The sequence below is a fragment of the Oryctolagus cuniculus genome, chromosome X, assembly GCF_964237555.1.
Source record: "Oryctolagus cuniculus chromosome X, mOryCun1.1, whole genome shotgun sequence".
Taxonomy (NCBI): Eukaryota; Metazoa; Chordata; class Mammalia; order Lagomorpha; family Leporidae; genus Oryctolagus; species Oryctolagus cuniculus.
In genome coordinates this window covers 33050426-33072497 of record NC_091453.1, presented here as the reverse complement: position 1 = coordinate 33072497, position 22072 = coordinate 33050426, and the positions used below count along the sequence as shown (strand labels likewise).

Sequence of the window (22072 nt, the reverse complement as noted above, 5' to 3'; positions counted from 1 at the left end):
CCAGAATCCTCACATCCAGCTCGGAGACCTCCCCCCTACCCCACCCCCACCCCCAGGGCCTTCCCCTTTCCATCAGACCAGCCTAGAATTCGGGAATTCAGCTCAGGCCTCTTCCTGTGAATGCATTTTTTCACCTTGGACCTAAGTCCCCCCAGCCTGTCCCAGAGCCCTGTCCTGACCCAGGACGCCACCCACTTGGGGGTCCTCCCAGCCTTGAGAATCCATCAGGGTCCAGGCCCATGGTGGTGGGTGGGAAGGTCACAGGCACAGCCCCAGGATCAGAGGGGCAGGGCTGGGGCCGGGCCTGGGGTAACATTGTGTTTCTCTCCCTTCCTCCCCTTCCTCTTCCCCCCTTCCTCCCATGCCTCCCACCTTGTCTCTCTCTAGCAAATCCCAGTCTCTGACCAATGCCTTCAACCTTCCAGAGCCAGCCCCGCCCAGGCCCAGCCTTAGCCAGGACGAGGTGAAAGCTGAGACCATCCGCAGCCTGAGGAAGTCTTTCGCCAGCCTCTTCTCCGACTGACACCCCACCCTGAGAACCCCCAAATCCCTGGGCAACCCTTCTCTGGGCCCTGAATCCATTTCTCACTTTTGGAGTCTCCAGATCCCTTGAGAACCCCCTCTGCTGGTTCTCCCAGACCCCACTTCTCATTCTTCAAGATGCTCACATCCCTTGAGAAACCTCATGCCTGGTCCTAAACCTCATTCTCCCATCTGCAAGTTCCAGGTCCTTTTAGAACCCCACTCCTGCTCTCTGCCAGGTTGGTGTTAGAACCTCCAAGTTCCCAAAGGCCTCCTCTGCTGGTCTCCCCCAGAGGGCGTTTCCCTTCCTGGAAGCCCCCAAACACCAGGCCACTCGTTTCTAGCTCAGACACCACTTGAGCCTCCTCTGGAGCCCTGAAATTCCTGGAAAACCCCACTCCTGGTCCCAGATCTCCCCAGCACAAGAAACCCCTACCTTTGAGCCCCTTTCCACGGATCTCCTCGCTCTCTCTCTGGAGATCCACACCTTCGAACACCACCCACCACCAGGATTTCCCTGCGCCCACTCCTCCAAGTCCATTCAGCACTTTGGGAGCTCCTCCCACTTCCAGGACCCTTCGGTTCCCCCAGGGACACCCTCCCCAGATTTCCTGCCTCTGACAGCTGTCTTTAAATATGCAAACTCCACCCATCCTCTCAGAATCCTTTGCACATGGAAGGCCAGCGGTCTCCCACTTCCCCACCTCCCCACCTTTGCCGTGACGTCTGTGTCTGTGACTGATGTGGCCTCCTCTCGTGCCGTGCTTGGCATATGTGGTCCTCGTTCATCGTGCCGCCTGTGGTGACGCGTGCAGTGACGCTGTTTGTGTGGTCCGCACCTCCCCCTCCCACCTCCACTCCTTGCCTGGACTCACCCCATCCCTCAGCGGCTCTGAACCCCAAGAGAAGAGTCGGGAAGCTAAATAAACAAGCAAAGGCCCAGCAGAATTCTGTGCTTCTTGGTGAAAAAAGAAGGGAGTCCTTGAATGGCAGGGGACACACACACACACACACACAAAAGGGGACCCCCAAATCCACACGGGGTGCTGGGGACCCCAAAATCCAGTGGAAGGCACATCAGGCACAAATTCCAGAGAGGTTCTGAGTGGAATCCCTGCCACAAATCCCATCCTTTAGGGATGGAGGAGCTCCCCAAATTTACAAGTATCCCCAAAGCCAAGAGCAAAACAAATTACGGAGGGGGCAGGGGGTCTCAGTCTTTGGGGGAATCCCCCAATTCCAGACGAACTGGAAGAGCACATTGGGGACCCCTCATCCCCCAGGGTGGGGGATGGGGGATCCTGAGGCAGTATCAAGGCAGAGAAGGAACATTGATTGGTTGGTGGGTGGGCAGGGCTCCTTGGCGTGGCAGGCTGAGATTGGCCCCCGCTGGCTGAGGGTGGGGCCTAAGGCACAAGGCGGGCTGCACTGAGGAGGCAGGCAGGCAGCTCGTCAGCCTGGGTGCGGTGCAAGGAGGGTTCGGAGGCACTCCGCTCAATCTTGGGGAGTGACCGTTGCAGCAGCTCAATCGTGGCCAGGATCTGGAGGTGGGAGGAGGGGAGCGGTGAGCAAGGATGTCCAAAGTCCCGTGGGTACCCTAATACCTCCAGGCCCCAGCCTGATGGGGAAACACACACACCGCATACACCTGGGAGCCTCCAACATGGTTCACAGTCACACCTAGCTCGATCTCTTCCAAGTCCCTCCTCCTCCTCCGAGTCCCTCCAGGGTGCCCAGTCCTCCCAAGTGGTTCACCTGGGGGAAGAGAGGCCGCTCCTCCCGCTGGAACTTGAGGCAGTCAGACAGCAGACGCCGCATGGCCTTGGGGCAGTTGCTGGAGATTTTACTGAGGTCCGGGGACAGATAGCCACGGCCCACCATAAAGATGATCTGGGCAGGGGCAATAGAAAGGAGGTGACCTGGTGTCCAGGCCAGGAAATTCTGGCATTTGAAGGATGCAAGAGGCTCATTTTGGGGGTTCATGGGGTACTCTGAACACTAGAGCTGAGGATTATGGGTCTCTAAGGACATGACAAGATTCTCTACTTACAGAACAGAGGGAGTTAATTTGGGAGGTGTCAAGGATTTCAGGTGTCTGGGGCCCAGAGAATTATGGATCCACAAGTTTTCAGGGAGCTTATGGCCTGGACAGTACTAGGTCTTGAGAAAACATGGAGTTCTGGCTCTAAGGGACCTTGTATTTCTTTGGAGCGTGGGGCCTAGAAGTCTATGGCTCCATGTGGCCTGTATAAGACTATGTTTAGGATCCAAAGACTTGGTAACTGTAGCCTGGGTTTCTGAGGCCTAGGGAGGTTCTGGGCCTTGAACTTGAAGAACTGTGAGAGTCCAGAGCCCCCAATCCCACCAGATAACCAACACCTGGGTGACTGTCAGTGTCTATTTATTCTGGAAGCACAGACGGAATGTTTCTGGAGAAATGAGATTCTGGGCTAAGGAAACTGGGGGATTTTGAGTATCCAGAGGTCCTGGGGGCTTCTGGGTGTTGTGTGGGGGGGACCCAAGGGATTCAAGGGATTCTGGACTTTGACGATTGTGTCACAGAGGAATGTGGATGTGTAGGAAGGAGAGGAACCTGAGTATGGGAGACCAAGAGGATTTATAAAAATTGTCTGGAGTCCAGAGGATTCTGGGAGTTCCCCTCTTAGAAAATTTGAGCTTCCTGGGGCAAGTATGGCATTTTTGATCTGTGCAAAGGAAGGATCTGGAGTGTGGAAGCCTGAAGGGGTCCCACAGTCCAGGGAACTGTGAGTCCGGCGTGCAGCTCACCTGGTCACGGCTGCCAATGTGGCTGTAAGGCAGTGAGCCGGTCATGAGTTCGTAGAGCACAACCCCGTAGGCATAGACGTCCGACTGGAAGCTGTAGGGGTTCGGGTCCTGCATGCGGATCACCTCAGCCGCCTTCAAGAAGCCAGACCAGACAGGGAGGGGAGTGTGGGAGTCAGCGAATGGCTGGCCCATACTCTTACATGCCACTGGCCACAGCAGGTACAACTCAGAGGCACTCAGATGAGGGAGAACGTGAGTAGTTCGGACATCCATAGCTGATGTAGGGATCCCCGTCCCTGCTAAGACCACATACCACAATCCAGGAGCCCATGTCCCCATGGGCCCCTGACCACTGTGGCCCAACTCACCATCCAAAGCACAGAGCCTGAAGGCTGCTCCAAGGGCTGGGCCCCGCTCCACCGCGTCTTCACGGTGGCCAGGCCAAAGTCACCGATCTTCACTGTGAGCCCCTCATGTAGGAAGATGTCCACCAGAGTCAAGGGCCACTACAGGGACTCCTAATAGCCACATCTCTCACCCATGAGTGCCCCAGACCAGAAACCCCTCAATGTCACACAAACCATGCACAACCTGGATGGGAGAGGGGAGCTCCAAGCGATGCCTTCCACATTGGGCCCCCCTCTGTGACTCAGCCAAGAAGGCCCTCAAATGGGATCTGAACCTGCCCTGCCCTGCTCAGAGAATTTCCACACCTCAGACCCTGACCAGTCTCCAAGAATCACACGTGAACCAGGAGCACTTGACTCCTCACCAACAGCCCTCCCCAAAGCCCCCTCGCAGGCTGCTAGCCATGTTGACATAGGCCCCTCCCTCTTCAACCCCAGAACACACCCGTGGGAACCAGCCCTCTAAGCCCTCACCCAGAAACAGGTAGATACTGTTAGACTTGAGGTCTCGGTGGATGATGTTCTTGGCATGGAGGTAGCTGTGGAGGTAGAGGCAGGTAGTAATTGGCTGGGTGCTCCTATACACCTATCTCTCCCCTCCCCCAAACCCTGAGACTCACTCCATGCCCTGGGCAGTCTGCCGGGCCACGTCGATGAGCTGGACCATGTCAAAGCGCGTGTCGGCCACATGTAGGTGGTGGTAGAGGCTGGAGCCCTCGCACCACTGTGTGATGATGGCAAAGCCCGGTCGGGTCATGAAGCCCATGAATAGCAAGATGTTGACATGCCGTGTCTTCCTGTGGGTGGGGAGGAAAAACAGCGACTGTCAGGTCCTTGCTGAACATCGGGAATGGCACTGTTTGTTGCCCTCTTCTGTCACTCCTTTTCACTTTGTCTTTTAGGGCACTCAGGGTCAGACTGCTGCCAGGTTCCATCAGTGTGTGAGACACGTCTGCTGGGGACTTACGCTCTGAGCTTCCTCATCAGTGTCTCCCCACAAAAGCAGGAGGGAGGGAGCAGCAGCCCCACCCCTCTGCCTACCAGCAGCATCTCCAACTGTTAACACCCTCTACACCTCTGCCATAGACCATTACCTGGGCCTGCTGCCAACCCTCTTCACTGATACACTGACATAACACTGAGATAAATGCAAGGTAAACATACTGGTGATACAGTGATTACAGCCTCTTAATTGCCGTGACAGGCTTCGAGGTAGAGTTTGGAGTCTGGGCCCTTGTTACATCCTCAGTTCAAAACTAGACTTCACCAGTTACTGTACAGCCTTGGGGAAGACATTTAACCTCTTTGGGCCTCATGTCCCTCAACTGTACAACTGTGATCACTAGAGTAGCTACCTTACAAGGATGTCCAGTGGAATAAGCGAATAAGCAATCTATAAGGTGCTTAGCGCAGCGCTGAACATACAGAGTAAGCACTCTGAAAATCTCACTCTCAGGAGTGGGCACTGTGCCACAGAGGGTTAAGCCGATGCTACGGATGCCAGTATTATATATTGGAGTGCCAGTTTGAGTGCCAGCTACTCTGCTCCAACCCAGCTTTCTGCTGATGCACACCCTGGGAGGCAGCAGAGAATGGCTTAAAGTACTTAGGTCCCTGCCACCTACATGGGAGACCTGGAGTGAATTCTGAGCTTCTGGCTTTGGCCTGCCCAATCCTGGCTGTTGCAAACATTTCGGGGAGTAAACCAGTACATGGTGTCTCTCCCCCACCCCATTCCTCCCCTTCCCGACTCTCTGCCTCTCAAGTAGATGAAAATAAATGAATAAACATTTGAAAACAAGAAAAAAAATTAAAATGTCATCTTCCTGTTCTTGCTGCTAGGTACATGGGTCTATGTTGCGGGAACTCGGTCTCTATGAATCATTTCTCCCTACTTTGAGAAAATCTTCATTCCTTACAGAAAGAAGTAATAGCCACAGACACACTGCTAGCAGAAATGCAAATAGCATGGATGCCATTTTGCTCACATCAGAGGATAACACAGCACACAAGGATTCTAAATAGTGGTTAAGACTATGGTTAACACTGAATGAGAGTAAAAATGAACAGCATTCAACTGCCAGCTCACAGAGAGGAACCCAGAACAAGAGTTTTCTACTGTGACATTCATTATGAGGATAAAGACTAAGATCACACAAGTGTGTGACACACACTGAAAGTAAAAGAATGGGAAAAGATACACCATGCTGAGAGAAAGCAAAAAAAAGAATGGAGTAGCCATCCTAATATCAGAAAAAAAGGATATTAATACAAAAACTGTTAAAAGAGACAAAGAAGGGCATGATAAAATGATTAAGGGATCAATTCAAAAGGCAGATATGACTATAATAAATGTATATGCACCCAATGCCAGGGCACCTGGCTATTTAAAACAAATGTTAATGGATTTAAAGGGAGAAACAGGCTCTCATACAATAATAATAGGGGACTTCAACATCCTACCTTCATCAATGGACAGATCAACTAGACAGAAAATCAACAAACAACAGAGCCATTCTATACAATGGACAAAACAGATCTAATTGATATCTACAGAACACTTCATCACACAGTTGCAGAATGCACATTCTTTTCATGAGTTCATGGAACATTCTCTGGGACAGACCATATGCTAGGCCATAAAGCAAGTCTCAACAAATTCAAAAAAACTGAAATCATACCACATATCTTTTCTGACCACAATGGAATGAAGCTGGAAATAAGCAACTTCAGAAACTCCAGAAAATATGCATAGACATGGAGACTGAACAACACCCTCCTGAGTGAACAGGGAGGTCACAGAAGAAATCAAAAGAGAAATAAAACAATTCCAGGAAACGAATGAAGATGACAGTACAACATACCAAAACCTAAGGGATACAGCAAAAGCCATGTTAAGAGGGAAGTTTAAGGCCGGTGCCGCGGCTCACTAGGCTAATCCTCCGCCTTGTGGCGCCGGCACACTGGGTTCTAGTCCCGGTCAGGGCGCCGGATTCTGTCCCGGTTGCCCCTCTTCCAGGCCAGCTCTCTGCTGTGGCCAGGGAGTGCAGTGGAGGATGGCCCAAGTACTTGGGCCCTGCACCCCATGGGAGACCAGGAGAAGCACCTGGCTCCTGCCTTCGGGTCAGCGCAGTGCTCCGACCACAGTGCGCTGGCCGCAGGTGGCCACTAGAGGGTGAACCAACGGCAAAAAAGGAAGACCTTTCTCTCTCTCTCTCTCTCTCTCTCTCTCACTGTCCACTCTGCCTGTCAAAAAATAAAAAAAAAAATTAAAAAAGAGGGAAGTTTATAGCAATTACTGCCTACATCAAAAAATTAGAAAGGCATCAAATAAATGATCTAACAATGCATCTCAAATACCTAAAAACACAAGAACAAATGAAACCCAAAATTAGGAGGAAGAAATAATTAAAATTAGAGAAGCAATTTTTTAAAATTGAGATCAGAAAAATGATACAAAACATCAATGAAATGAATAACTGGTCTTTCAAAAAATAAATAAAATTGATACAATATGGCCCCAACTAACCAAAAAAGGAGAAGATCCAAATTAATAATAATAATAATCAAAGATGAAAAATGAGATATAATAACAGATACCATAGAAATAAAAATTATCAGGAATTACTACAAAGAGCTATATGCCAACAAATTGGAAAATACAGAAAAAATGGATAGATTTCTGGACACATACAATCTACTGAAATTCAGTCATGAAGGTGCAGAAAACCTAAATAGACCAATAACCAAGAAGGAGATTGAATTAGTAATGAAGACCCTCCTAAGAAGGAAAAGTCCAGGACCAGACGGCTTCGTGCTGAATTCTACCAAACTTTTTTTTTTAAGATTTTTTTTTTATTTTTATTTTTTGACAGGCAGAGTGGACAGTGAGAGAGACAGAGAGAAAGGTCTTCCTTTGCTGTTGGTTCATCCTCCGATGGCCGCCACGGCCGGCGCATTGCAGCCGGCGCACCGCGCTGATCCGATGGCAGGAGCCAGGTACTTATCCTGGTCTCCCATGGGGTGCAGGGCCCAAGTACTTGGGCCATCCTCCACTGCACTCCCTGGCCACAGCAGAGAGCTGGACTGGAAGAGGGGCAACCGGGACAGAATCTGGCGCCCTGACCGGGACTAGAACCCGGTGTGCCGGCGCCGCAAGGTGGAGGATTAGTCTAGTGAGCTGCGGTGCCGGCCAGCTATATAGTTATATATATAGTTATGAAAATTTTAACCAAAGCCATTAGCAAGAAAAAGAAATCAAAGGGAAATAAATTGGAAAGGAGGAAGTCAAATTATCCCTGTTGCAGACGAAATGATCCTATATAGGGAAATCAAAAGACTCCACTAAGAGACTACTGGAACTCATACAAGAGTTTGGTAAGGTTGTAAAATCAACACACAAAAATCAATAGCCTTTGTATACATAGACAATGCCATGGCTAAGAAAGAACTTGTAAGATTAGTCCCATTCACAATAGTGACAAAAAATGTTAAATACCTTGGAATAAATTTAACCAAGGATATGAAATATTTCTACAATGAAAATTACAAAACATTAAAGAAAGAAATAAAAAAAAAACACACAAAAAATAGAAGAATCTTCTATGTTTGTGGATTGGAATAATTAATATTATCAAAATGTCCATACTACCAAAAGCAATTTACAGATTGAATGCGATTCCGATCAAAATAACAATGGCATTCTTCTCAAATCTAGGAAAAACAATGCTAAAATGATATGGAAACACAAGAGACCCAGAATAGCTAAAGCAATCTTAAACAATGAAAACAAAGCTGCATATTTCTTTTTTTGTATTTGACAGGTAGAGTTATAGAAGTGAGAGAGAGAGACAGAGAGAAAGGTCTTCCCTCTGTTGGTTCATCCCCCAAATGGCCCCCCAAAGCCAGGAGCCAGGTGCTTCTTCCTGGTCTCCCATGCAGGTGTAGGGCCCAAGCACTTGGGCCATCCTCCACTGCCCTCTCGGGCCACAGCAGAGAGCTGGACTGGAAGAGGAGCTACTGGGACTAGAACCCAGTGCCCATATGTGATGCCGGCACCGCAGGGATTAACCAAGTGAGCCACAGCGCTGGCCCTAAAATACCATATTTCAAGACATACCTCAGGGGAGTTACAATCATGCCTGGTACTGGCATGAAAATAGGCATGTAGACAGATCAACAGAACAGAGTAGAAACCCTCCAAATTAATCCATGCATCTAGAACCAACTAATCTTTGACAAAGGAGCTAAAATCAATCCCTGGACAAAGGACAGTCTCTTCAACAAATGGTGCTTAGAAAATTGGATCTGCACATGCAGAAGTATGAAACAAGACCTTACACCTTATACAAAAATCAACTCAAAATGGATCAAGGAGTTAATTCTATGACCTGATACCATCAAATTACTAGAGGAGAACTTTTGGGAAACTCTGTAAGATACTGGCATAGGCAAAGACTTCTTGTAAAGACCCCAGAAGCACAGGCAATAAAAGCAAAAATAGACAAATAGGATTACATCAAGCTAAGAAGCTTCTATTCTGCAAAGGAAACACTCAACAAAGTGAAGAGGCAATCAACAGAATGGAAGAAAATTTTTACAATCTATGGAACTGATTAATATCCAGAATCTATAAAGAGCTCAAGAAACTCAACAACTAAATAAACAATCCCGTTAAGAAATGGGCAAAGGACATGAAGAGGCATTTTTCTAAGGATGAAATTCAAATGGCTAACAGACACGAGAAAATTCTCAGGTCCACTAGTGACCAAGGAAATGCAAATCAAAACCATAATGATGTTTCACTTCACCCCAGTTAGAATGGCTATCATACAAAAATAAAAAAAAATAAGTAAATGCTGGTGAGGATATGGGGGAAAGGGTCCCCTAATTAATTGTTCATGGGAATGTAAACTAGTACAACCGTTATGGAAAACAGTATGGAGATTCCTCAGAAATCTGAAAATAGGTCTACAGTATGTCCCAGCCATCCCACTCCCAGGAATTTACCCAAGTGAAATGAAATCATCATATAAATGAGTTATCTGTACCCCCATATTTATTGCAGCTGAATTCACAATAGTTAAGAAATGGAATCAACCCCTATGCCTATCAGCTGGTGACTGGATAAAGAAATTGTGGTATATATACACTATGGAGTACTAATGAAATCCTGTTTTTTGCAACAAAGTGGTTGCAACTGGAAATCATTATGCTTAGTGAAATAAGCCCATCCCAAAAAGACCAATATAATTTCCTTGATCTGTAGTAATAGAGTACAAAAAATGTTATGTATATTAGCAAAATGGACATTTTGAGATTTTATTATTGTTTAAAGCCCTTGTCTATACTGTTGAGGAACAGTGGTTTTTTCTTCTATTTGTGTGTGGGGGGGTAAGCTTGATTACAAAATAAACTGGAAATATATCCTTAAAAAGAGATTTTAAAAGAAAAAATAAGAAAGGAAGGAAGAATGAGGGTAGGAGTATGGGTGGCAGGGAAGGTAGGATGGGAGGTATCACAATGTTCCTAAATCTGTATATATGAAAATACATGAAATTTGTTCACCTTACATAAATAAAAAATAAAAATAAATCACACAAGTAACAATTAATGATACAGACTCTGTGACATAATTGCACCCACTGGATAGAGTGCAAAAAGCCTGTGTCAACAGCCCCAGAGTGGTAGATGCTGCCAGGTACAACCTCCACGATATATGGGTACATGAGACTATGCTGTGTAGGAACGACAGTGACAAAAAGGGACCACCTGGGTTTCACAGTGTGAATGAAGTACTAGTATTAATTACTGATCAATTATAGCACCTATAATATTACAGAATCATTATGATAATGATGATAATGACTAGTGCTTTTTAAAATTAAGAACAAGAACATGCCACAGTACTATATCATTAATGATGTGGTACAAGCAAGCAAAGGGCAAGGCTGGCCGCAGGCCTGCCTGGCACAGTGGTTAACTAATGTTAGACTCCTCATGCAAGGGTCCATAATGCTGTGAACCATGCCCTCAGCCCCCACCCCCTGGAACCAGTTCACAGCAAGCAAATGACAAGACCCCCACTGGGGGATGCATGGCTGCTACTTCCTATCAGTATTCACCCAAACACCCACGCAAGCATCCCAAGAGGGTCTCCAAACTTGCCCCAGGGGGCAAGACAGGGAAAAGACTTTCAACCACCATTGGAACACAACACAAACACAGGTCCCATCCAGGCAGGGCCCCAAGCACAGCTTTTGCCCCAAAAGGTGCCCAGCTGTGCCTGCCATGCCCCCCAAAAAACCTCTCCCTCCCCCCACCCCCCACCCCGATGCAACCTCACCTGAGCACCTGCATCTCATTCTTGAAGGCCTGGGCCTGCTCGGCTGTGGGCTGGGCCACCTTGAGCACCTTCACGGCCACGTCGCCATGCCACCGTCCACGAAACACGGTGCCAAATGAGCCAGTCCCGATCCTCTTCAGCAGCTGCACCTCACTGGGGGGTACCTCCCAGTAATAGCCTGAGTCCCGGTACCCCAGGTTCTTCTGTGGGTCAGGCAGGTGGCATCTGAAGGGCCTGGGGCCTGCCATGTCCCACATCCCACTTCCCACATCCCACATCCCTCAGCCTGTGGTGCCCTCCAAAGGTTCCTCCTTGAACGTACCACTTTCTTCTTGTCATCGGCCGTGGACTTCCGCTCTCGTTGCTCTGATGGTGACTTGGAATGTGGGGACTTCCTCCCCGAGGACATGCTGGCCGGGCTGGGGCTTCCCCGGGGGGCTCCATCACCACCACCTCTACCACCAGCAGCTGCAGTGGTGGAGAGCATGAGTGGAGGCAGGTGGGAGTGGCAGGGGTGGGGGAGGGGCAGGGTATGGGTTTCACGGGGCTCACCATCAGTGCCGAAACTCTGGGCAGTGAGCTGGAAGAAGAGAGACAGGGGTCAAAGCGAGGATGTGGAGGCCAGGAGGAATGGTTCTCCCCTCTGCCCAGCATGCCCCTGGGCACCCACCTGCATGAGGCTGGAGTCCGTGGGGGCTGCGGTGCTGACCATGTGGACATTGGGAGTGGACGTGGAGCGGATGCGCTGAAGGGGGGCGTTGGCCGGGGCAGGGAAGGGGAACCGCTCCGGGTCATGGTGCTGGGTGCAGGAGCTGATGGGGGAAAGGCTGTGAAATCACTGTGGAATGAATCCGAGAACCAAGAGATCTCCCTCCACCAGCAGGCACCAGCTCCCGGGGTTGCCCCACAATTCATTTGCTCAAGAGACATTTATTGAGTGCCTGCAGTGTGCCAGACACCGCCCCAGGAGGTAAAAGTAAAACTGTAAACACCACCAATGAAAGCTCTTGCTCTCCTGGGGCTGACATTCCAGTAGGGGCAGAGAGAAATACAAAACAAAGAAATGCATAATATGCCACCCAGTGACAGGTGCAAGGAAGAAAAAAAACAAAGCAAAAAAAAAAAAAAGGAGACAGAAAGAGGCCCTGGGGGGTGGGAAGGGTAGGGAAAGACTTCTCTCAGCTAGGGACCTAGCAAAGACAAGTTGCCGAAGGGGGAGGAGGGAAGAGGGTGACACTGTATAAATATGTATTAGACAGGTTCTAGTAGACAAATATTAGACATGGTCTACTCAAATAGATTATGGATTACAGAACATGCATCATCTATAATGGAGTGGCAATGTTTAAAACTATACATAATGTAATGGTACATGTTATACATGTTACACATATGATATGTTACACACATTATCACATTATAAAAATATTTCTTCATGCTCATTTTCCTAAAATAAAATTCAAAGGTAATGCATCTACACACACCCAAAATTACAAATAATACAATACCCTATCCTTACTTTTTTATATAAAAATATATGGTGCTCTCCATTATATAAAAATATGATGTAACACAACACAGAATACAGTAACATAAATGTTATATAAATATATACACATTACAAATTATATTAGAGTAACAATATATTTTAATATAGATATATTATTGTATTATAATACTTAACATCAAAGAGATTTGTGTATAAGGGAAGTAGCTTATGATAAAATAATATGTATTTTAAAGTGGGAAGGCTTGAGCATGGTTATAGTGGTAGAACAATTAACAGTGTAGTTAGATGCTTATGAATACGCACAATTAATAATCAAAAGAATAGAATATTTACTCTATGCCAGATTCTGTTCTAATTAATCACTGGGCAAATCTTTAATTCATTTACTCCTCATATTAGGACTCTATTTGGTAGAAACCATCATTACCTCATCTTTCCAAATGGGAAAACTGAGGCCCAAAGAGACTAGTGATTTGCCCAAGGTCATGCAGCCCCACGCCCTCACCTGCAGGTACTGAGTCCCTGCTAGTCAAGTACACCAATGTATAAAGTGCGGCTTGTGGGGGTCCCGGGGCCCCCAGACCTTCTTGTGTAGTAGCCCTTGAGCTCAGGCATCCCTACCTGGGACCCTGGGGGGTGAGTGGCTCATTCAGGGGGCGGCTGGAGGGAGCCTCATGCTGCCTGGAGCTTCCGGACAAATCCTGGATGCTGTGGTAGAACCTTGAGGGCATGCAGGGTATAAAGCAAAGCCGTGTAGGTGAGCTGTGCCTCCGGGCCTTGTGATGGGGCCTCCATCCTTCCCCTCCCCCGCCCCACCCCCCAGCCAGGCTCACTGTCGGCGGCTGGTACTCATGTCCACACACACTGTGGGAACCTTGGAGGAACAATGCTGGTGGAACTTGTAGCCACAGGTTTGGCAGCGGAAACCATGGAACAGAAACTTAAGGCAGAAGTCACAGAACGCCAGGCTGAAGAAGGTCTTGCGCACCTGCCACGGCATAACAGTGAAGCTTGAGGCCCGGTCAAGGGCCCTCCTCACCCCCACCCCGCCTCAGCCTGCCCGACTGGTCCCCCTGCACTCACAAAATTGTGCATGGTCAGCGGGACATCTTCAAGGACCTCAACAATGAGCTCCTCGCCATCCAGGGGGGCGATGGCTGTGTCCCAGGCAGTGACTGTCTTTCGCCTACAGGTGGCATGGAAGGGAATGACTGGTGGTGGGGTGGGGAGGAGGACAGGAGCCAGGGGGAAGCAGGTTCCCCTCCCCCATCCCAAGGCCTTTTAAGCCTGCCATTCATGCAGTAATCCTGGTATGTTTAATTCTCATCACAGCAAAGCTAGGATGGAGTCAAGCATTTTTGCCCCCATTTCACAGATGGAAGAACAGATGCCAGAGGGAGTCAGTGACCTGCCCAGGGCCACAGGGTAAGGAGTCACAGGATGACGTGAAGGGACCATGCTCCTCACCATGAGACAAGAAGAAAATGAGACTAAACCACTACATCTCAGAAGTGACATCTCAGAAGTGCTAAGCTGCCCGGCGCTAGTTGAATGAAACCAATAAAACACGATGTGTGCACTGAAGAAGAAACCACACAACCTCAGCACGCAGGAACGAGCAGAAGGCCAGAGAGGGCCAAGTCATCAGAAAAGGGGAAACTGAGGAAAGACAGAATTGGGGACTCAATGAAATTTTTAAAGAACGAGACAGGTAAACTCTGGGAGGAGCTGACGGAGCAGAGTGGGGGCGGGGGGGACTTTGGGGCCCAGGGTAGAGTGAGCTATGACCATAAAGGCCACTAAACTAACGGAACGAAAGCAGGGCCATTGGCATTGTTTCACTGCATGAACGGAAGATGCTACAACAACGCGAAGAAGGAGTGAGACGGCTCTGAGGCAGGGAGCGGAGTGGGTGGGCGTGGGGCTGTCACACTTACCCCTTGATGAGTCGGTACACCACACAGCAGTCCTGATTGAGACCCCGCACTTTGAGGGCCTTGTCTAGAGAGTCGTAGACACTCATGCCATCCCGGACAGTTATCTGTGTGTGTGCGTGCAGAAGCGAGTACCCTCAGCAGTCCACAGGGGTCCCAGGTGACTCAACCCTCTGCAGAGGCCGCCCCCGAACCCCACCCCCCTCCCGATCTCCCACTGAGAACTGGGTTCAACCCTGGCCAGCCTTGCTGCTGTGACTTACCACCGTGCGTTGCTTGTTGGGCAGGTACACTTTCACGGTGCCCACTGCCCGGGACGGCTCGGCCCCGTTGGCAGGGGGACCTCGTGGCGGCTCCATGGAGCCTAAGACTTTGTCAAGACGGGCTGAGGTGGTGCTGGGCAGGTGCCATGAGGCTCCTAGGAGGAGACAAACAAAGGAGGAATTCAGAAGTCTAGTGATGACAGTCGGAGAGCCACGTGGCCGGAGACAAAAACAAAATTCCAACTCCAGGATCCCATTCCACTCTGCATACTCGTTTCCACACAACAGCTGGAGGGAGTCTGTTAACACTGGAACTTCATCCAATCCCGCCTTGGTGCTTATCTCGGCGTGCTGGGGTGCCGAGGGCTCGGGTTCACCGCACAGGGCACGGAGAGGAGGGACAGAGAAGCAGGGAACACTCTGCAAAGAGGCACACTCTGTGCTGGGACTGATGGGGGAGTCAGCCTACATGTACTGGGGGTGCCAGAAGCATAATGGCCATGAACAGGTTGTTCAGGCTTTCTGATGGAGAGTGGTGGTTCCCAGGTACCATGCTGAGGGAGGAAACGAGGCTCATGGTACTGCCCTCAGTTTGGGTAGAAGGCAGGCTGCACCAAGCTGTGCTGGCAAAGGACACCGTGGACATCCCTAAGCACTGGGGTGCAATGTGGATGGTAGCATCACAGACACTGTGTTAGGGAGCTAGGAGAGGTCACCAGGCCCAGATCAGCAGTGCACACAGGAATCACCAGACGCTATGCTGATGGGCATTTAATAAGGGCCACTAGGGACTGTTATGGAGACAGGGGTGGATCTCAGGGGCCGGCAGACATCGGGCCAAACACAAGTGATAGTGGTGGGCGCACCACACGTTGTCCTGAGGAAAGGGAAAAAGGGAAGGTAATGGAAGGGAAGGTGACAAAAATAGAGGTGGTGGACGGGAGGGGGCTCCAAAATTCTCCTGATAGCTAATGAGGGGTCACAGACACATGACTCGTATAAACCGAGTGGGCAATTCACGGAAGGAGATTGGGGAGGATTAAGGAGGGGAAACGGGGGACTCCTCTTGATATTCCCTTGGAGGTCAGGCAGTGATCCAGAATAAGAACACTAGGGAATGAGCCGCAACTCCATGCACTCCCTGGAGCTGGTAACAGAAGGTCATCGCACCCCTTAAGAGGCTTAAGACACAACCCTGGAACCAGGTACCCCAGCCCCAGACCCCACTCGGCCTGGTCCCGCCTCCCGAAGGGGGGGGGGTCCAGGTTCTGCGCAGGCGCGCTGGCACTTGCGGCGGGCGAAACCATCACGACTGCCTTGCTCCTGTCTTATCCACCCTACCCCCGCTGTCTACGATGGTCTCGCCCCGGGTCAAACCACTCCTCCGGTTCCGGGCGGGGGGCGCCGAGGCCCAGGCGCAGCCATCCTGGAGCTGAGTTTTTGGTCCGGGCGCCCTGCCCGTGTCTGGCGGTCGCTCCAACAACCGAACCCTGTCGGACCCGCCCTCACCTGTCACGCCGCTACAGCCGCCGCCGCCTCCATCTTGGGCCTGTCTTCTTGGTTCCTCACACAATCCGCCTCCACCACCCCTCGGATTTTCTCCATTGGCTCTGCGGGACTCGGCCCTCCATTTTTATTGGATTAGCGTCACGCCTGTCAAGTCAGAACGACGGAATGTGGGTTGTGTTCCGGATTAGGAGGGGCCGCTTGAAACGTCAGGGTCTGGGGCAAATTCACTCCAACCGACTCGCGCAAGCGCAGCCAGGAGCGGGGAGTGCGTGCCTAGGGCTTTAACCCCAATCTTGCCATGCAGGAATAAACCAGCGCTTTTTTTTTTCCCGGTCATTTGGGGGCAGACTTTAGAGGTTTCAGAAAATGGGTCAGGAAATCCTTAAGCAAAGTTTTTGGGACAATACTCTAAGCACCGTTTTAGGGTTTTCCTGTATCTCAGTTTTACTGTCTTTGAAATGGGCTCGAGTCAAACCAAATGACCTACGACGTCTGGGAGACTGTAGTTATAGTTCCTAGCCTTTGATAATAGTAGGTCTGTGGCGCGGCTGCGGCTGGGGGTTTCAAAGGCTCTTGGGCGACCCGCTGTTTTGGGAAACACGAGTCCTAGGCAGCCAGGGAGGTCTCTAACCCGTTTGCCACCCTTTGAAGCTTAGAGCATTTCCTTTAGAAAACTTGTAAATAGTTTCCCTGTCCCTTTGAGATGTGTGTAAATTTTTTTAACAGCTTGCTAGGCCTCTTGCGGGTTGTACAATCCCGGAATGTTTTTCTTAAGGGCCTGGGAGCCATCTCCTTGAAATGTAAACACTCAGGAAAGTAACATCCCTAAGCTCCTAGTCTTCCTGGGAATTTGGTCTACGTGTCTGGCTCCAAGTCGGTACCCGCTTGTCACAGAGCTTCAGTCTGCTTCTAGATAAAGGGAATAAGCTAAAGCAGCCGGCCACCCTAATGACCAGGTGAATGTGCGAGCAACTGTGCATACCAAATCGTGCTGTGGAATTTCCTTCCTTGAGGACAAGTTCCTGGTTATTTTGAGAACATGGGTGTGATGGGTTGTATCTGCCTTCGAAATCTCTCTAGCGGATTGCTTGCGATGTGCATCGCAGTCCGGCTTAATGTTTATTCAAAAATAAAACGTTCTCGTTCTTTTCTACCTTTCTGGAGAGTTTGCACTGGATTGGCAAAAGCTTTTTTTTTTTTTTCTTTTTTAATTGTTTCCCCCAAAGTCTGAATGTCCTATTGTGTTTGAAATGACTATATCCTCCTGTTTGGAGATTCGTCCCTCGTCCCTCGGCAATGAAATGGAAAGACTGAAGGAAGGTCACTGGGTGTGGGTGTGTGGGGGGCAGGGCGGGGAGGGGTTCAACACGCTTTGATATGTATTTACCGAGTGCCTTCTCTGCCTGTAAGGAAACAGAAGTTCTGCTGAGTGGGCCGTCTTATAACTTTCATTGGCCCTCCCCCATTTTCCTATTTGGATCTTTGAAAACAGTGCGGCACCTTCGTATGAACATACACATACCATGTGATCCAGCAACCTCACTCCTATTATGCACTCCAGAGAAATGAGAGCATATGTCCAGTGGTGTGCTTGTGTATATTTAACAACCGGCTTTCCAGGAGGAAAGCAAGCTCTATTTTATAGCAGTTGCCAATTGTGTGAACTAACGACTCCTACCATGACTTATTTCAAGCTACCGATATGACACCATTGAACCAGAGAAGGGCAAAATTGGCTCCAGTGAGTCAGCCACAGCATGCTACTGCAATATGAGCAGACAGGAACTTGTATATAAATGTTCACATTAGCTGTTAACAACAACAAACAACAGCAACTGGAAACAGCCTGGGTGTCCAAAGACAGAACTGACAAAGAAACACAACAATGGGATAACTAAATATCATTTGGCAATGAAAGGGAACCGACTACAGATTACAGTTTGGCTCAGAACAGTGAGCCAAAGCAAATCTCTTTTCTTTTTTTAAGATTTATTTATTTATTTATTTATTTGAGAGGCAGAATGAGAGAGAGAGAGGTCTTCCATCCATTGGTTCACTCCCCGAATAGCCGCAATGGCTGGAAGCTGGGCCGATCTGCAGCCAGGAAACAGGAGTCTCCTCCAGGCATCCCAAGCGGATGCAGGGGCCCAAGTACTTGAGCCATCTTCTGCTGCTTTCCCAGGCTAATTAGCAGGCAGCTGGATCAGACGAGGAGCAGCTGTGACTGGAAGCAGTGCCCATAAGGGATGCTGGGGCTGCAGGCAGAGGCTTAGCCTACTATGCCACAGCGCCAGCCCCAAATCTCTTTTCTTTACAAGTCCTTCAGTCTCAAGTATTCAGTTATAGCAACAGAAAACTAAGACTGGCATGATGAAAATTTAGAGGTGATTGGACTGTCCTGTGTGCATTTGTCAGCATTCATGGAATTATAGTCTGAAAATGGGTGTGTATGGTATGTAAAATACACCTCAAAAATGCATGGCAAAAATGACTTCATATATAATTCTAAACATTTTGATTTCTTACAAATTCTTGTTGGTTAGAGAATTCAAATCTTGGGGTGAATGTTTGACATAGTAGTTAAGCGGCTGCTTTGGACACTCACATCCCGTATCAGAGTGCCTGGATTCAAGTCCCACCTCTGCTTCCAATTCCAGCTTCCTGCTGATGGGCATCCTGGGAAGTACCAGGTGACGGCTCCAAGGACTTGGGTCCCTGTCTAGTGGGAGACACAGACTGAGTTCTGGGCTCCTGATTTCAGCTTGGCCCGGCCCTGCCTATTGTGGGTATCCATCCAACCAGCAAATGGGAGACCTCTCTCTCCACCCTCATTCAAATAAAATGTAAAATGCTGAAAAATTGAAAAACAAGAAAGAAAAAAAATCCTTTTCTGAAATTCAGTCCCTGGTCCCCTAAAGCTCCGTCTGCTAGTGCAGGAGTTCTGGGGACCACTCCTGTTGGGAAAGAAGAGACAACGAAGAAGCCACAGCCAGACCAGGTTTATTCAGATGAAAGCCTGGGAGGGGCTTACTCCCAGGTGAACGCACAGCAGAGAGAGAGAGAGAGCCCCCTCCCTTACAGACTAGCTGTTTACACAGTACCAAGTGTCTGCTGTCATGTAGGTGAGAGGTCAGTATGGATCTAAGGCTTGGACACAAAGCCCCAGTGAGGAGCTCCAAGATGTTTCAATATTATTTAAATTTGTCTTTAAACTTTAATTTCTGGGCAGTTTGAAGACAGACTTCTGGCTCCATTACCCAATGTTTACAAAAAGGGCAACATCCCAGCACAAGCTCCTTGCACAGCATGCTGGGTGAGGTGGAAAGGTGGGAGATGTGAAGCCTACCCAAAGGCAATCCTGCTTTCCCCAAGGACTCCTGTATTCACCAAACCCATCTTAACTGGTAGGAGGTCAGGCAAATACCTCATAGTTATGATAAAGACATGAAGACTTTAAAACTATTTGGATTTTTGTCATCATCATCATATTTTAAACCATCAGATCTATGCATTAAAATTAAAGCTGGAACTAGCTGGTTATGGTTTTCTGACATCCTCCTAACTATCCACCTAGAAACTTTTAAAGATTTTAAAGTGGTTGTTGGTTTTTACTATTGTTACTTTCAATTCTGAGAAACGGGCCTGACATTTTTTTTTTAAAAAAACCTCAAGCGTTCACCAACCCCAAGCGTTCACCAACCGCTGTTGTAATGCTACCCATTTTTCAGACGCGGAAAGTGAGGCTGGGGCTGCCCTAACCAGAAGACACAAGAGAGATTGCTTCAGAAACTCAAGTCTGATAAAAAGTGTTTAATAACGATGGGGGTCGGAGCACCTCCTTAAAGGATCTCACACCCGCCCCAGCAGTGCTGCGTGCGGGAAAACCTGCTCTAAAACAGGCCCTCGCACTTCCCAGCGCCTCCCGCTGCGGACGCCTGGAGAATGCCTTCTCTGCTACCCTCCCTCTGCTTGGGTACCCGGATTGGGTATCCGGGGGAGATGAGCCGGCAGATACTTTTGCCTGCGACCGCAAGTCTTACTCGGTGTCCTCAAAGATTGGCTTCCTCGGCCAACCCAGCCAATTGCAGAATCCGCTTTCTGCTCCAGCCCCTGACAGGCAGCTGGGTTAGCCAATGGCAGCGAAAGGCAGGCTGTGAGCTGCGGACGACATTGATAGGCTTTATCTCAGCAGCAGAACAATTAATGGGCCAATTGAGGGCCAAAGGAGGTAGGCTTATGAGCCTTCCCAGCCAATGGAAGGTGATATGGCTTTGAGGCGCGCAACAAAATGACAATTTAAGATTACTTTTAAATTTCTGGTAATAACAGTGTAACACTGTTTTATCTGTAACCTTAAAAGCAGAGTATGAAACTTTCTGCTTCTGGATTTTCCTTGAAGAGATTTTTAATACAGTCCGGGAGTCAGAAGTGTAGGAAATTAACGAGTGACCCTAACCACCACTTTTAACTTTAATTTTCTTTATGAAAAGGTCTTTCTTAAAATGTACTTTCTTAAAGTGTATTAAGCAGTAATTTGAATTTGCCATCCATCCTGACGTTATAAATTGATGAGCAACACACAGTTAAGCAGGCCGGGTTCTATTGCTGTAAATTAAATTTTGAAGGTTCATTATACACAATATATGGCAGCATCCCTATTTCCATGAAATTAAGTAAAAGTGCAGGTTTGTATGTTTTCAATTTCCAAACTGAAGGATGTAATGCGGGGGAAAATGATCAAATCAAATAATAGTCCTATAATTTTATCAGCAAAGATTTACTTAGTGAGGAAAATCTTTGCTAACTATGATGGTTACTTCATAATAAAGTAAAACTCAAGTATGAAAATATTTAATAATCAAGTAAAGGGATCAGTACAAACCTACGAATTCTGAGAAGTGGAGCCTGCTTTTAAGATACCATGGACAGTGACAGACGCCTCTAGCCTCTGGGAAGGCTTACAATTCATTACGTCATCAATTATTTTTAAATTGTAGTTAAATTAACTAATTTTAAAAAAGCAGAAGTAATTGCCCCAAGGCAGTGGTTGAAGAATGTGTACTTTGGTTCTGATCAGAAATTGATTTTGTAAAAATGTTCTCAAGGTCAACACACTTATTTCTCTCTAAAAGAGATTTTTAAAAAATATTTATTTTTATTTATTTGGGAGACAAAAGAGAGACAGAGATATTCCATCCATTGTTGTTCACTCTCCTAATGCCCACAACAATCAGGGCTGGATAGGTAACACTGGATTCTCTCTTCTTTCCCACATTGAAGCCCCAGGGCCAGGAACTCAATCCAGGTTTCCCATGTGGGTAGCAGAGACCCAAGTACTTGAACTATCACCTGGTGTCTCCCAGGGAGCGCATTGGTAGGAAGCTGAAATTTGAAGCGGAACCAGGACCCAAACTCAGGCTCTGTAATGTAGGATGCAGACATCCCAAGAGGCATCTTGAAAAAAAAAAAAAAGATTTGTTTATTTGAAAGGCAGCATGACGGGGAGGGGGGGGATAGAGAGAGAGAGAGAGAGAGAGAAAGAGAGAGAGAGAATCTCTCACCTGCTGGTACACTTCTCAAATGGCCACAACAGCCAGGAGCCTGGAACTCCATCTTGGTCTGCCACATAGGTGGCAGGGACCCAAGCTCCTGGGACATCTTCTGCTGTTTTCCCAGGCACATAAGCAGAAAGCTTGAATCGGAAACAGAGCAGCAAGGAATTGAACCTGCACTCCAATATTGGATGACGGTGTCACAAGTGGCAGCTTAACCACTGTGTGTGTGTGTGTATATAG

The 22072-nt window shown here is 48.4% G+C and overlaps 2 protein-coding genes across 3 annotated transcripts in view; one reads left to right on the top strand and one right to left on the bottom strand.

Annotated features, from left to right (window-relative positions):
* Positions 1 to 1470, top strand: part of SYN1 (synapsin I) — a 57932-nt gene extending 56462 nt beyond the window's left edge. The window contains exon 13 of one of the 2 annotated variants that reach the window (XM_070066988.1): positions 426 to 1470. In XM_070066988.1, coding sequence (XP_069923089.1) covers positions 426 to 453 — 28 coding nt within the window. In that variant the 3' untranslated portion in view covers positions 454 to 1470. Of the gene's footprint in view, positions 1 to 387 lie in introns of both variants that reach the window. The other variant, XM_070066987.1, reaches the window with a different exon arrangement.
* Positions 1461 to 16415, bottom strand: ARAF (A-Raf proto-oncogene, serine/threonine kinase). The gene is made up of 16 exons (XM_008272552.4): positions 16278 to 16415; positions 14769 to 14923; positions 14509 to 14612; positions 13655 to 13757; positions 13405 to 13559; positions 13193 to 13291; positions 11732 to 11873; positions 11614 to 11641; positions 11384 to 11529; positions 11062 to 11264; positions 4337 to 4513; positions 4209 to 4255; positions 3678 to 3796; positions 3310 to 3441; positions 2278 to 2412; positions 1461 to 2063 (listed from the first exon to the last, which is right to left on the bottom strand). Exons 2-16 carry the CDS (start codon positions 14862 to 14864, stop codon positions 1929 to 1931), a joined length of 1821 nt encoding a protein of 606 aa, XP_008270774.1. The 5' UTR covers positions 14865 to 14923; positions 16278 to 16415; the 3' UTR covers positions 1461 to 1928.
* Positions 16416 to 22072: the final 5657 nt, after the last annotated feature.